Source organism: Capra hircus, chromosome 18 (assembly GCF_001704415.2).
Source record: "Capra hircus breed San Clemente chromosome 18, ASM170441v1, whole genome shotgun sequence".
Taxonomy (NCBI): Eukaryota; Metazoa; Chordata; class Mammalia; order Artiodactyla; family Bovidae; genus Capra; species Capra hircus.
The window spans coordinates 48908654-48921748 of NC_030825.1; the positions used below are offsets into that span (position 1 = coordinate 48908654).

The 13095-nt window shown below is 53.6% G+C and overlaps 1 protein-coding gene across 5 annotated transcripts in view; it reads left to right on the forward strand.

The window, feature by feature from the left end:
* Positions 1 to 13095, forward strand: part of SIPA1L3 (signal induced proliferation associated 1 like 3) — a 253444-nt gene that overhangs the window by 238105 nt on the left and 2244 nt on the right. For 3 of the 5 annotated variants that reach the window (XM_018062310.1, XM_018062314.1, XM_018062311.1), the window contains 4 exons: positions 154 to 400; positions 4657 to 4800; positions 9775 to 9910; positions 11611 to 11692. In XM_018062310.1, coding sequence (XP_017917799.1) covers positions 154 to 400; positions 4657 to 4800; positions 9775 to 9910; positions 11611 to 11692 — 609 coding nt within the window. The remainder of the gene's footprint in view (positions 1 to 153; positions 401 to 4656; positions 4801 to 9774; positions 9911 to 11610; positions 11693 to 13095) is intronic. The other 2 variants (XM_018062313.1, XM_018062312.1) reach the window with 2 other exon arrangements.

The window sequence follows — 13095 nt, forward strand, 5'->3', positions numbered from 1 at the left end:
GGCTGCAAAGAGGGGAGGAGGAATCCTCAGGGAGAAGTTGGGTACTTTGGGCAGAAATGGATGCTGGGTGGGTGAGGACTGCACATGGTGGGGAAGAAGCATCCAAGGGCGGTGACCGTGGGCCTGGCCGTGACCACACCCCTGTCCTGGCAGCAGTCGCCACAGAAGAGCCTGCAGCGGACGCTGTCAGATGAGAGTCTGTGCAGTGGGCGTCGGGAGCCCAGCTTCGCCAACCCTGCCGGCCTGGAGCCGGGCCTGCCCAGCGACGTGCTCTTCACCAGCACCTGCGCCTTCCCCTCCAGCACGCTGCCCGCCCGCCGCCAACACCAGCACCCCCACCCGCCTGGCGGCCCTGGCCCCATCCCCACCACCGCCGGCAACAGCTTCCCCGAGAAGAAATGTGAGCCTGGGAGCCTGGAGGCTGGTTGAGGGTGGAGGTAGCAGGAAGGCATAAGCGTGTGGATCACCTCGAGGTCAAAGGACATGGGTCATCAGTGTCAAAGTCAGATGAGGGTGGGAACTGAAGTACATGGGAGCATCCGGGGACTGCAGTGGTTGAGCACATTGGGTGTCACCCTCAGAGCAAGGGATTGTTGGCCAAGCATCAGTCACCTAGGAATGGGGGGCCCCCAAAGATCGAGGTCATCTGAGACGAGAGAGAGGGCGTTAGTCTCTCTAGGTGTCTCCAGACTGGAAGCTCATTACTAGGGCCCTGAGGATCAGGGTTTCCATTATATATGCCCCTTCCGCAGCTCCCTGTTCCAGCACCAAGCAAATTACCTCATGAATTTTTTTTAATATTTATTTTTACTTATGTATTTATTTGGCTGTTCTGGGTCTTAGTTGCAGCACGCAGGATCTTTAGTTATAGCCAGTAAACTCTCAGTTGTGGCATTTGGGCTCTAGTTCCCTGGCTAGGGATCAAACCCGAGCCCCCTGCATTGGGAGCACAGAGTCTTAACCACTGGACCACCATGGAGGTTCCTGTCTTCACATACGTGACTTCCTCCAGGCCTGCCAGCTCTCAACGGGAGGAGATACAGTGGTGTGACCACCATCAGCAAATATTTACTGAAGGGAATGCCGTGTGCATGGTTGCACGCTGGCTGGGGTCAGCTTTGCCTTCAGTCCGCGCTGTAGTCCTCTATCCACAGCCTCAAAGGCTCTCAGACTGGAGGGCAGGGCAGACTTCCAGGCCAGGCCCCACAGCAGTGTTCGTGGCCCTTCTTGACCCTACTTGGCGTGAAGCGTCTGCTGCTTAGTTGAGGAACACGGGTGTGCTGGATGGGGGCCGCTGCCCACCTTTTCGGGTGTGTGTGTACAGTATGCCGTCACTTTGTCAGATAGCCACAAACCTTGACTTCCAAGATCTGCCCGTCCCAGGTTTCAGCTGAGGGGCTGTGCCCTGTCGCGTCTGATGGAGCCCTTTTGTAGACCGCAGAGAATGGGATGGAGGCTCGGGGACTTTTTTGAGGGGTTCTGTCTCCCCGCTTAAAATTCTTCCGCAGCTTCTCATTGACCTCGTATCTGGGTCCATAGTCCTTGCCCTGATATTTTGGGGCTCCACCCTAGGGCCCTTCCTCAGTGCCTCCCTGAGAACCTCCTGTCCGCACTCTCTCTCAGGGTACTCCAAGTGACTGTGCCCTCTGCCTGCCATGCTGCTCCTCCAGCCCTGTGCTTGCTTCCTGACTCCCACTTCTCCTTTAGGACTTCGCTCAGATCTGGCTCTTTTCTGGAGTCTCCCGTAAGCCCCAGGCTGGGTCCTCTCTCCCAGTTTAAACTCCAGAGCCCCTGGCCTGCCCCTCCATTGCTTTCATCCCACTGTTTGTCCAGCCCCTGGTCTGGGCCAGGCTCTGCTGTAGGCGCTGGGCACCCAGCAGTGGGGGGCACACAGCACCCCTGCCCTGGTGGCACTGAGCTTCCCGGCGGTTTCTCTTGCTTCCCTGATCTTCACTCTGTGTCTCCTTCATCAGCCTCTCACCTCACTGCCCTGTCTGTGCCGAAGGCAGGGCCAGGCACGAGGAGGCATTTGACACATGGTGAGAAGGCAAGAGACCGGCCAGGGCAGAAGGGTGCACAGAGATCACAGACAGACAGTGTGCTTGCCTGGCTCTGCCTTTCCTTTTAGTCATGTCAAAGATGCTGCCTCCTCCAGGAAGTCCTCTCTCCCTAACCAGGCTGAGTCAGGCACCTCCTCTGGACACCCGTGCCCCCAGCCCCCTCCCATCCTACCCATCATGCTGTCTCAGCCTTGTGTTTCCCCATCACAGCCCCACTCCCTCCCGGTGGTCGCTGCGTGGGAATGAGTCTGTCTCCCCCGCTGAACTGGAGACTCCCTAAGAGCAAGGCCCAGGGTTGTTTGGGTCCTTACAGTGACCACAGCCCAGGGCCCTCTTTCTCATGAAACAGACACACACACACACCCCTCTCTGTGCCCATCTGACTCCCCTGTCCTCCTGAACCTGAGAGTCCCATCTGGCCGGACCCCTGGCCTTTCCACATCTCCATGCCTGCTCGAGAGCCCTTCCCAAGCCTAGTCGGGGCTGGAGAGGTGCTGTCAGCCTGGGGCCCCGGCTCCACTGATGAAGAGCCCTCAAGGCGAAGGAGCCTCTCACGAGGCAGCGCCTGAGATGACTTGTGTGGCAGAGGCAGCTGCTCCCACGGTCCCCACCTGCTCAGCCATGAGACACTAGGAGGCTGGAAACGGGAGTGTGGGGATCGAGGGCATCCTTCAGCCTGCCTTCTCATCCATTCCCCTGAGCGTTCATTCACTCACCAACTAGCACCTCGCATCCTGAGAGCCAGGGTGGCCCGAGTTTGTGGTCAGGTCCTGACCTTACAGCTGTAACCTCCCTGTGCCTATAGAATGTAGGCCAAAAAAGCACCCACCTCACTGAGTTAACCCAAGAATCAAACAAGCTAGTAAGTACATGGAAAACACCCAGCTCAGAGCCTGATATGCAGTAAGCGCTGGAAACACTCACTGTTGATGTATTTGTCAGTGTTTGGTCACCAGGAGCGAGCATTCTAACCTCTCATCAGTGGATTTTTGTCTCTGAACTAAGACATGAACAGGGAGCCTCTCAAGACCAACGCCGCATGGGGCTGGGCTTAGAGCAGGGTCAGCGTCAGACCCCACGTGTCAAAATCAGGTGCCCCCACCAGTGAGAGAGAGGGTGCAAGGCAGCTAGCTTCCTGCTCTGAGCCCCAGTCACCCCCTCTGTCACACAGGGTCATAGTAGCTCTTCCCTCCTGGCTAATTTGGGGGAGTGGGGACTAAGAGATGATTGCTGTAGTACCCAGTGAGGTGCCCAGCGAGAGGATGAGCCTGGGGTTCGTGGAGCAGGCCCAGCCTTTCTTGCCGGAGTCACCGCCTGACCTCTGTGCTTCACTGTCACCCTCTGCCCTCCGCTGTAGGGTCTGTGAGGCCTCAGTGAGTCAGGGCCTAAGCCCCACAGGAGGCCTCCATCTCTGCAGCAGGTGCCGCAGTTGACACGCTGCTTGTGCCTTCCAGCACCCGGAGACTGTCTGCCTGTCGTGTCATGCCTGAACCCACCAGGTCTCCCCACAGTGACCCTAAACACCAGCCGTACCCCAGAGCCCCACGTTCTGTCTGCAGCCTGGCACTGTCCCCTCTGCTCCAGACACAGGTGGCCCGCACCCCGCCCACGGCTCCGTGCGGGTGTCTTAGGCACCTCACACTCACACCTCCAGAAGCCGCACTTCTGGTCCCGCCCCTGGCCCTCCCGACTCAGTGCCAGCTCCTAGATCCTGAAGTCCTCCCAGAGGCCCTCTGTCTCACGCCCACGTCCACCCTCAGGGAATGCTTTCGGCCCCACCTGCCAGGCAGACCCAGGACCTTGTCCCTCCAGCCGTACTGGCTCCTGTCTGCCTTCATCTCCCTCCTGGACCATCCCAGGAGCCTCTTCACAGCCTCCCTGATCCCCCCACACAAAGCTGGAGAGACCCAGTGGCACCTGCCACAGCTCAGAACCCTCCTCTGGCTCCATCTCACTCGGGGAAGCGATACGGTTCTTGTCATAGCCCCCAGGGGCCCTGCACCATCCAGCCCTGTCACTACCTTCTGTCCTGGCCACGCAAGCCGCCTCTTTTTTTTTTTTTTTTTCCCTAGTTTGTCTGTGCCGGGTCTTAGTGTGGCATGTGGGATTTAGTTCCCTGACAAGGGATCAAATCCGGGCCCCCTGCAGTGGAAATGCGGAGTCTTAGCCGCTGGACATCTAGAGGAGTGCCCTCCTCAGTGTTTCTTAAACCTCCAGGCACGTTCCTGCTTCAGGGATTGATTTCTCACTGGTTGGGTCATCTGCCCAGAATGCTCTTCTCCCAAGATGTACCCCCTGACCACCCCCCGACAGTCTCACCTCCTTCTGAGTTTTGTACAAAAGGCCATCTTCTCTGCAAGGCCTCCCCAGCACCCCATTTCAAATCATACCCTCATAAATATCCAAGACCCCTACCCCCTTACCCTGCTGGTGGTTTTCCCTGGCATTTATCATCTAATAAATATAATTTATTCATTTAATTATAACAGTGTAACCGTTATGTAATGTTACATAACTGTATGTGAAATGTAAAGTAACGTGTTCATTTCTTTATTTCTCCCACGCCGTCACTCGCACCCATCCTCTCCCCACCCAGCCACCATCTCAGCCTCCGAGCTCTCGCTGGCCGACGGGCGGGACCGGCCCCTGCGGCGTCTGGACCCAGGAATGATGCCGCTCCCCGACACGGCTGCTGGCCTCGAGTGGTCCAGCCTGGTGAACGCAGCCAAGGCCTATGAAGGTAGGCGCCTTCCGCTCAACCCCAGCAGATCCCGCTCCCTTCTCTGTTCTGGAAGGATCCACAGAGGGCGTTGGAGCTTTTTGTTTCTTCTAGCTTACTATATTTTACTTAACTCGTCCCTCTATACTGTTGTACTCAGCCGCGTCTGACTCTTTGTAACCCCATGGACAGTAGCCCGCAAGGCGCCTCTGTCCATGGGATTCTCCAGGCAAGAGTACTGGAGCGGGTAACAATTTCCTCCCCGAGGGGACCTTCCCGACCAAGGGATCAAACCCATGTCTGTTGCACTGGCATACGGGTTTTTTGCCACAGAGCCACCTGGGAAGCCCACTTACCCTCTCTGTTGACATTACCTTTTTTTTTTTTTCTCAAACTGGGCCTTTTTCTAAGAAGGAAGATGTGTTTTCTTTTTAACTTACTTTTTAATTGGAGGAAAATTGCTTAAAAAACATGGAACACTTCACGAATTTGAATGTCATCCTTCTGCAGGGGCCATGCTAATCCTCTCTGTTGACCCAGCTTTAGTGTATGTGCTGCCAAAGTGAGCATGGCCTTGAGGCTTTAAAGGGGGACACACTCAGGTTCCAGAATCAGGGGAGGGCAGGGATCACATCCTCCCTGTCGCTTGCTCACTGTGCAGTCCTGGGCAAATGTCTTCATCTCTCTGATCCCCCCAGCTAGCTTGTCTACAAGACAGGAACGAGACTACCCACTGCCTAGGGCCACAGGGAGGAATCTATGAAAACTGTTTATAAAACTTATCATCACAGAACATGCCATCAACAGAGAGTGCTCCCTGTTGTTGTTTTAGTGCGGAAGTGTAGTGATCCCAGTTGTACTTAGATGTACTTTGGCTATAAGTGGCAGAAAATCCAGTGACTTAAACAGGGTTTTATGCAGTGAAAATTCCAGGGGTGAGCAGTCAGGCTGGTGGGCAGTAAAAATTTCTGGGGTGATCACTTCTGATTAGGGCCAAACTCCTTCCCCTTCTACTCTGCCATTCCTGGGGACCTCACCCTCACAGTCGGGCTGCTAGAGCTCTGGCCATCACGTCCAGCTCTGCCCGCAGGTAGAGACAGACACCCACCCCACCCCGACTTGAAGGATGTTTCCCATAACCTCACCTTCCTCCTGCACTTACATCCCATTGGCCTGAGTGTCATGGCCACACTTTGCTACAGGGCAGGCTGGGGAATGAGGCCCTGTGCATGGCTGAAATGTGGGATCTATTATTAGGGAGAAAGAGAAAACAGACCATAAGACAGCTGGCTGTCTCTGCCATTTCCATCCCACGTGTCCTTGGACAAGCAGCTTTACTTTTCTCAGCCTCGGTTTCCTCATCTGTGAAACCCTGACAGATAAGGATATATTCTTCTGGCTCATTTTTCATCTTTTAGGCCTCAGCTTTGCAGTCCCTCCTCCAGGAAGCCCTCCCTCCTATCCCTTAGTCTGGATCAGACACCTCCTCCTGTTTCCCATGGCCCTGACCCCTCAGCCTGTGCCCTTGCTTTCTTTCTAATTAATTAATTAGTTTGGTTGCATCAGGGCTAAGTTGCAGCACTCAGGCTTCTCTAGCTGTGGCTCATGGGCTTAGTGGCCCCAAGCACATGGGGTCTTAGTTCCCTGACCAGGGATTGAACCTATGCCCCTTGTTGAAGTAGAGAGTCTTAACCACCGGACCACCAGGGATGTCCCCTGCAATAAGCTGTTTTTAAAAAGTAAAGGAGAAGGGGCTTCCCTGTTGGCTCAGTTCAGTTCAGTCGCTCAGTCGTGTCTGACTCTTTGCGACCCCATGAATCGCAGCACGCCAGGCCTCCCTGTCTATCACCATCTCTCAGAGTTCACTCAGACTCGCGTCCATCAAGTCCGTGATGCCATCCAGCCATCTCATCCTTGGTCGTCCCCTTCTCCTCCTGCCCCCAATCCATCCCAGCATCAGAGTCTTTTCCAATGAGTCAACTCTTCGCATGAGGTGGCCAAAGTACTGGAGCTTCAGCTTTAGCATCATTCCTTCCATAGAACAACTAGGACTGATCTCCTTTAGAATGGACTGGTTGGATCTCCTTGCAGTCCAAGGGACTCTCAAGAGTCTTCTCCAACACCACCGTTCAAACGCATCAATTCTTCGGCACTCAGCCTTCTTCACAATCCAACTCTCATATCCATACAGGACCACAGGAAAAACCATAGCCTTGGCTAGACGGACCTTAGTCTGCAAAGTAATACCTCTGCTTTTGAATATACTATCTAAGTTGGTCATAACTTTTCTTCCAAGGAGTAAGCGTCTTTTAATTTCATGGCTGCAGTCACCATCTGCAGTGATTTGGGAGCCCCAAAAAATAGTCTGACACTGTTTCCACTGTTTCCCTATCTATTTCCCATGAAGTGATGGGACCAGATGCCATGATCTTCGTTTTCTGAATGTTGAGCTTTAAGCCAACTTTTTCGCTCTCTCTTTCACTTTCATCAAGAGGCTTTTTAGCTCCTCTTCACTTTCTGCCATAAGGGTGGTGTCATCTGCATATCTGAGGTTATTGATATTTCTCCCGGCAATCTTGATTCCAGCTTGTGTTTCTTCCAGCCCAGCGTTTCTCATGATGTACTCTGCATATAAGTTAAATAAGCAGGGTGACAGTATACAGCCTTGACGTACTCCTTTTCCTATTTGGAACCAGTCTGCTGTTCCATGTCCAGTTCTAACTGTTGCTTCCTGGCCTGCATACAGATTTCTCAAGAGGCAGGTTAGGTGGTCTGGTATTCCCATCTCTTTCAGAACTGTCCACAGTTTACTGTGATCCACACAGTCAAAGGCTTTGGCATAGTCAGTAAAGCAGAAATAGATGTTTTTCTGGAACTCTCTTGCTCTTTTGATGATCCAGCAGATGTTGGCAATTTGATCTCTGGTTCCTCTGCCTTTTCTAAAACCAGCTTGAACATCAGGGAGTTCACAGTTCATATATTGCTGAAGCCTGGCTTGGAGAATTTTGAGCATTACTTTACTAGCATGTGAGATGAGTGCAATTGTGCGGTAGTTTGAGCATTCTTTGGCATTGCCTTTCTTTGGAATTGGAATGAAAACTGACCTTTTCCAGTCCTGTGGCCACTGCTCAATTTTCCGAATTTGCTGGCAGATTGAGTGCAGCACTTTCACAGCATCATCTTTCAGGATTTGAAACAGCTCAACTGGAATTCCATCACCTCCACTAGCTTTGTTCATAGTGATGCTTTCTAAGGCCCACTTGACTTCACATTCCAGGATGTCTGGCTCTAGATGAGTGATCACATCATCATGATTATCTGGGTCGTGAAGATCTTTTTTGTACAGTTTTTCCATGTATTCTTGCCACCTCTTGTTAATATCTTCTGCTTCTGTTAGGTCCATACCATTTCTGTCCTTTATCAAGCCCATCTTTGCATGAAATGTTCCCTTGGTATCTCTAATTTTCTTGAAGAGATCTCTAGTCTTTCCCATTCTGTTGTTTTCCTCTATTTCTTTGCATTGATCGCTGAAAAAGGCTTTCTTATCTCTTCTTGCTATTCTCTGGAACTCTGCACTCAGATGCTTATATCTTTCCTTTTCTCCTTTGCTTTTCGCCTCTTTTTCTTTTCACAGCTATTTGTAAGGCCTCCTCAGACAGCCATTTTGCTTTTTTGCCTTTCTTTTCCATGAGGATGGTCTTGATCCCTGTCTCCTGTACAATGTCACGAACCTCATTCCATAGTTCATCAGGCACTCTATCTATCAGATCTAGGCCCTTAAATCTATTTCTCACTTCCACTGTATAATCATAAGGGATTTGATTTAGGTCATACCTGAATGGTCTAGCGGTTTTCCCTACTTTCTTCAATTTAAGTCTGAATTTAGCAATAAGGAGTTCATGATCTGAGCCAGTCAGCTCCTGGTCTTGTTTTTGTTGACTGTATAGAGCTTCTGCATCTTTGGCTGCAAAGAATGTAATCAGTCTGATTTCTGTGTTGACCATCTGGTGATGTCCACATGTCGAGTCTTCTCTTGTGTTGTTGGAAGAGGGTGTTTGCTATGACCAGTGCATTTTCTGGCAAAACTCTATTAGTCTTTGCCCTGCTTCATTCCACATTCCAAGGCCAAATTTGCCTGTTACTCCAGGTGTTTCTTGACTTCCAACTTTTGCATTCCAGTCCCCTATGATGAAAAGGACATCTTTTTTGGGTGTTAGTTCTAAAAGGTCTTGTAGGTCTTCATAAAACTGTTCAACTTCAGTTTCTTCAGCGTTACTGGTTGGGGCATAGACTTGGATAACTGTGATATTGAATGGTTTGCCTTGGAGACGAACAGAGATCATTCTGTCGTTTTTGAGATTGCATCCAAGTACTGCATTTTGAACTCTTTTGTTGACCATGATGGCTACTCCATTTCTTCTCAGGGATTCCTCCCCGCAGTAGTAGATATAACTGGTCATGAGCCAGTCACGTGTCTGGGGGATGGGCCCCGGGCATCTTTGCTTTAACCGCCAGCCCCATGAGACTGTTTCTCTCTTCCATATACCTGGTAGTCTCTGTTTGGTGTCTCTCTTTGCTTTGGAGGTTTCACAGACATTCTCAGAATTAGGTGTGTCCTCATCAGCCAGTGTCAACCCCATCCACTTCCAGCCATTTTCCCCCCTCACCATTATTGACAAAACCAGGCCATTTCAGCTGAATTGGGGCGGTTCCTTGCCCACACCACACTCAACTCCTTGCTCTGTCCCTTGTATTTTGTACAAACTGGTCGTTGGGTCTGGAGGCTTACTCAGAAACAGGACGGAATATTGTGTTTGTGTCCTGACTTGGTTTGGTTTTTTGGCGAGAATCCATCCTGTATGCCTGTGTGATCTAAGCGGGTGTGATTGGGAGTGTCCTGGGGGTTTTAGGGAAGGGATTGGCCATTGCGAGGGAAGGGGTGGTGTGAGGAGGAGCCCGGAGCCCAGCCGACCACCACGCCCCTCTCCCCCGCAGTGCAAAGAGCCGTCTCACTCTTCTCTCTCAACGACCCAGCTCTGAGCCCGGACGTCCCGCCTGCACACAGTCCTGTCCACAGTCATCTGAGCCTGGAAAGGGGGCCCCCGACCCCCAGGACCACCCCTACCATGAGGTGAGGCTCCCCTACCCCGCTGTCCAGGCAGGAGGCCACCCTGCAGGTCCCCCACCCCCTCAGCAGTAGCAGGAAGGGCAGCCACGGCCTCATCTAACAGACTTTGGGCTCATCCACTCGCTGGGGCCCAGCGGGGACCGAGCAGTGTCGGTCCTGCCCTCGCATGGAGGCCCTGTCTCCTCGGAGGAGACAGCACAGTGATCATTGTTCTGCTGCTTTGAAAATCGATTAGCAGTACCCCCAGTCTTCCCTGCCCGCTGCCTCACGTCCGCCCCTCTGTCCACCCCACTCCCAGTCTCCAGCCGGCCCTGTCTGCCCCCGGGTCTCCTCCTCTGCAGGTTCCTAAATTACGTGCCGGTGCCCCTGACATTTATCTCTCACCTCGTCCCTGGCAGGCCCCAGGCCAGACTGTCTGGGGACCCAGTGGTGACTGGGGCCCGAGCCCTGTCCTCATGAGGCTTCCGGGGGCGGGGAGGCGGGCGAGGAGGCAGGCTTCTCCCATTTGTCATCTCACATTCGGTGCAGCATGTTTGAGTGCACTAGCTTGGCAGAAAATAGAATCACAAAGAGGGAGAGAGGATGGAAATGGCAGGCTTGCATGTCCGTGGATTTAAATAGTGCATTCCACACTCAGCTGCGTACTCCACCATGCGGAGTGACGTGTGCGACAGTCGTGCACTCCACTGTATGGGCACTTGAAGGATTTTCGGGGGTGGTTTTGACTCTTCTTGTTTTTCACTTCACACCCTGGCTTTAGAGCTCAACCTCCACCGAAGACTGGCCCCACTGTCACAGCAGAGCTGAGCGGTTCCAGGACGGAACCAGGGCGCTGCAGTGGGGTTGGAAACTGGGTGCGTGTGTAGAAATGTCAGGACCTGTGGCTTCCTGGCAGACTCCTGGACTCCTTTTGCCCTGAGCTGCTGACCTCCTCCCACCTGCCTCCAGCCTCCCCCTGTGACTGCAGCTCCCCCAGATGTAGGACCAGCAGGGAAGAAGGACTGGTGGGGGTATGGGGGGTGGGCAGCGGGTCCTTCCCGCTTCTTGGGTGGACACCCTGCCTCCCTCCTCATCCATCCTGGGTGCCTGCGTTCCCACCGCGCCCAGAGGAGCCTTCTGCAGAAAGAGGCTTTTCCCTTCCTCTGCAGGAGCCAGGCAGGCCCAGAATGGGGGAACCCTTCTCAGGAGGAGCCACAGGCTGGGGTCCTGGGTACAGCGTCCCCACCTGAGCTGCTCAGACTTCACACGTCACGGGGGTGGGCTCTCAGGAACGGGGGCTGTTACCATCATCCGTCTGGTTACTAGTCCTGCCCCCCAGGCAGGCCCTCCTGCTCGCGTGCCCGCTTACACACCTGAGTGCCAGCTCCATGCTAGGGCTTGCTCGGTGCTGCATGGGTGGGTATGATGAGGGGGCTTTGTACCGTGCTGCCCCGCGGTACAATTCCAGAAATTCCAGGAATTTCTCCTGGAAGCGCATACTTGGTCCCTCTGTGGGAGGACCGCCACTCACTTCAGGTCTGGTGCTCCCAAGCCCCACCAGGTGAGGAGCCCGCCCCAGACAGAGTGCAGCCTTCACCCACCAGGCACCCCTGGTACTCCAGCCAGGAGAGGACTCTCCAGAGCCTCAGGGACTAGAGGGGCCTGTAACCCGGGCTCCTCCCAGCTGTGGGCGGAGATCCTGACCCCGCCCCCTGCCTTTGCAGCGAGGAGCCACCCCTGGATCTGACAGGCAAGGTATACCAGCTGGAGGTGATGCTGAAACAGCTGCACACGGACCTCCAGAAGGTAAGGCCGCCAGGCAGCTGCCTCACATGGCACTTCCCGGATGCCTGGGGGGTGGGCAGCAAGGCTGGGGCTCCCGTCTCCACCCCAATCCCGCCTGTTCTAGGAGAGGCCACCCAGCTCTGAATGTAGTCATGAATGAAGAGTTTGACATAGGGAAGGCTAGGAACGCACCCAGAAACTCTTAGAAGGAGAATAAGTTGGCTCAACCTTTTTGGAGGGAGGTCAGACCATATTTATCAAAACCATAATTGTGTACCTTGTCGACCCAGCAGTTTCACTGTGAGAATTCGTCCAATAGAATTCCAAACACAGGCACAAAGAGACCTGTGAGCAAGGGTGTTCACCGCTGCACCACTGGCCGTAAAAGACTGGGGCCGGTGCAGCTGTCTGTTCACAGGAGAATCGTGATGTAAACGACAGGACAGCCATGCCGTGGAGTAATCTGCTGCGAATTAGTCATGGCAGAAATCTGTATATTCACAGACATACAGAAGAAGTCCAGTAACTGAAGGAGAAAACTCAGCGTGCAGCAGGCCTGTCTCCTAGAACACTGTAGCACTTTAAAAATGTCTCCCAGCTGTGGGTCAGAGGGCTATCTAGAAGGTGACATTCCAGATTGTTCCTTATCTCCAGAGGGTGGGAGAGTGACGAAAAATAAGTGTGAAAGAGACTCTCTTGTTTTGCATACTTCTGGGTAAAGGGCCAGAAGGTGGCCAAGTATAATGTGGAAGCCTCAAGCACAGGAATCGTGGGGGCCTGGGTTCAAATCCCACCCCATCATGTAAGGCTGTGTGACGCTGCACACATCACTGCCGCTGCACACATCACTGCCGCATGTTCCCCTGTCCTGAGAGGGCAGCCCTGCGTCCACGTCCCAGCCCCCTGCTCGCTGCATGAGGAGGTCTGGTCTCCTTTCCTGGTCCAGGAAAATAGGGGTCGCCACATCCCACAACCGTTGGGTGGCTGCAGGGCTGGAATGAGGTGATCATAGCAACTGTCCCACAGTTACTCCACTTCAGGCTGTGTGCTGAGAGCTCAATATGCATGACCTCAGGGAAATCTCTCAACCGCCCCTTTCACAGTTTTCTTGTTTGGTCTTTTTCACCAAGCAGTGGGGCGTGTGGGATATTAGTTTCCCAACCAGGGGTGGAACCCGCACCCCCTGCCTTGGAAACGTGGAGTCTTAACCACTAGACCACCAGGGAAGTCCTGTCAACCCCCACCCCCAGCTTTTAGAACTGGGGAAGCTGGGGCCCAAAGAGTTTGACCCAGAGAGGGTCAAACAGGCCCATAAGGTGACTTGCCTGAGGTTACTCAGCTGCTGAGAAGCAGAGCTGGGCCTTGAACCTTGGCAGCCGGGCAAGGCTCACAGGCCACGGGGGTGCCGTTTAGCGTGCACCCCA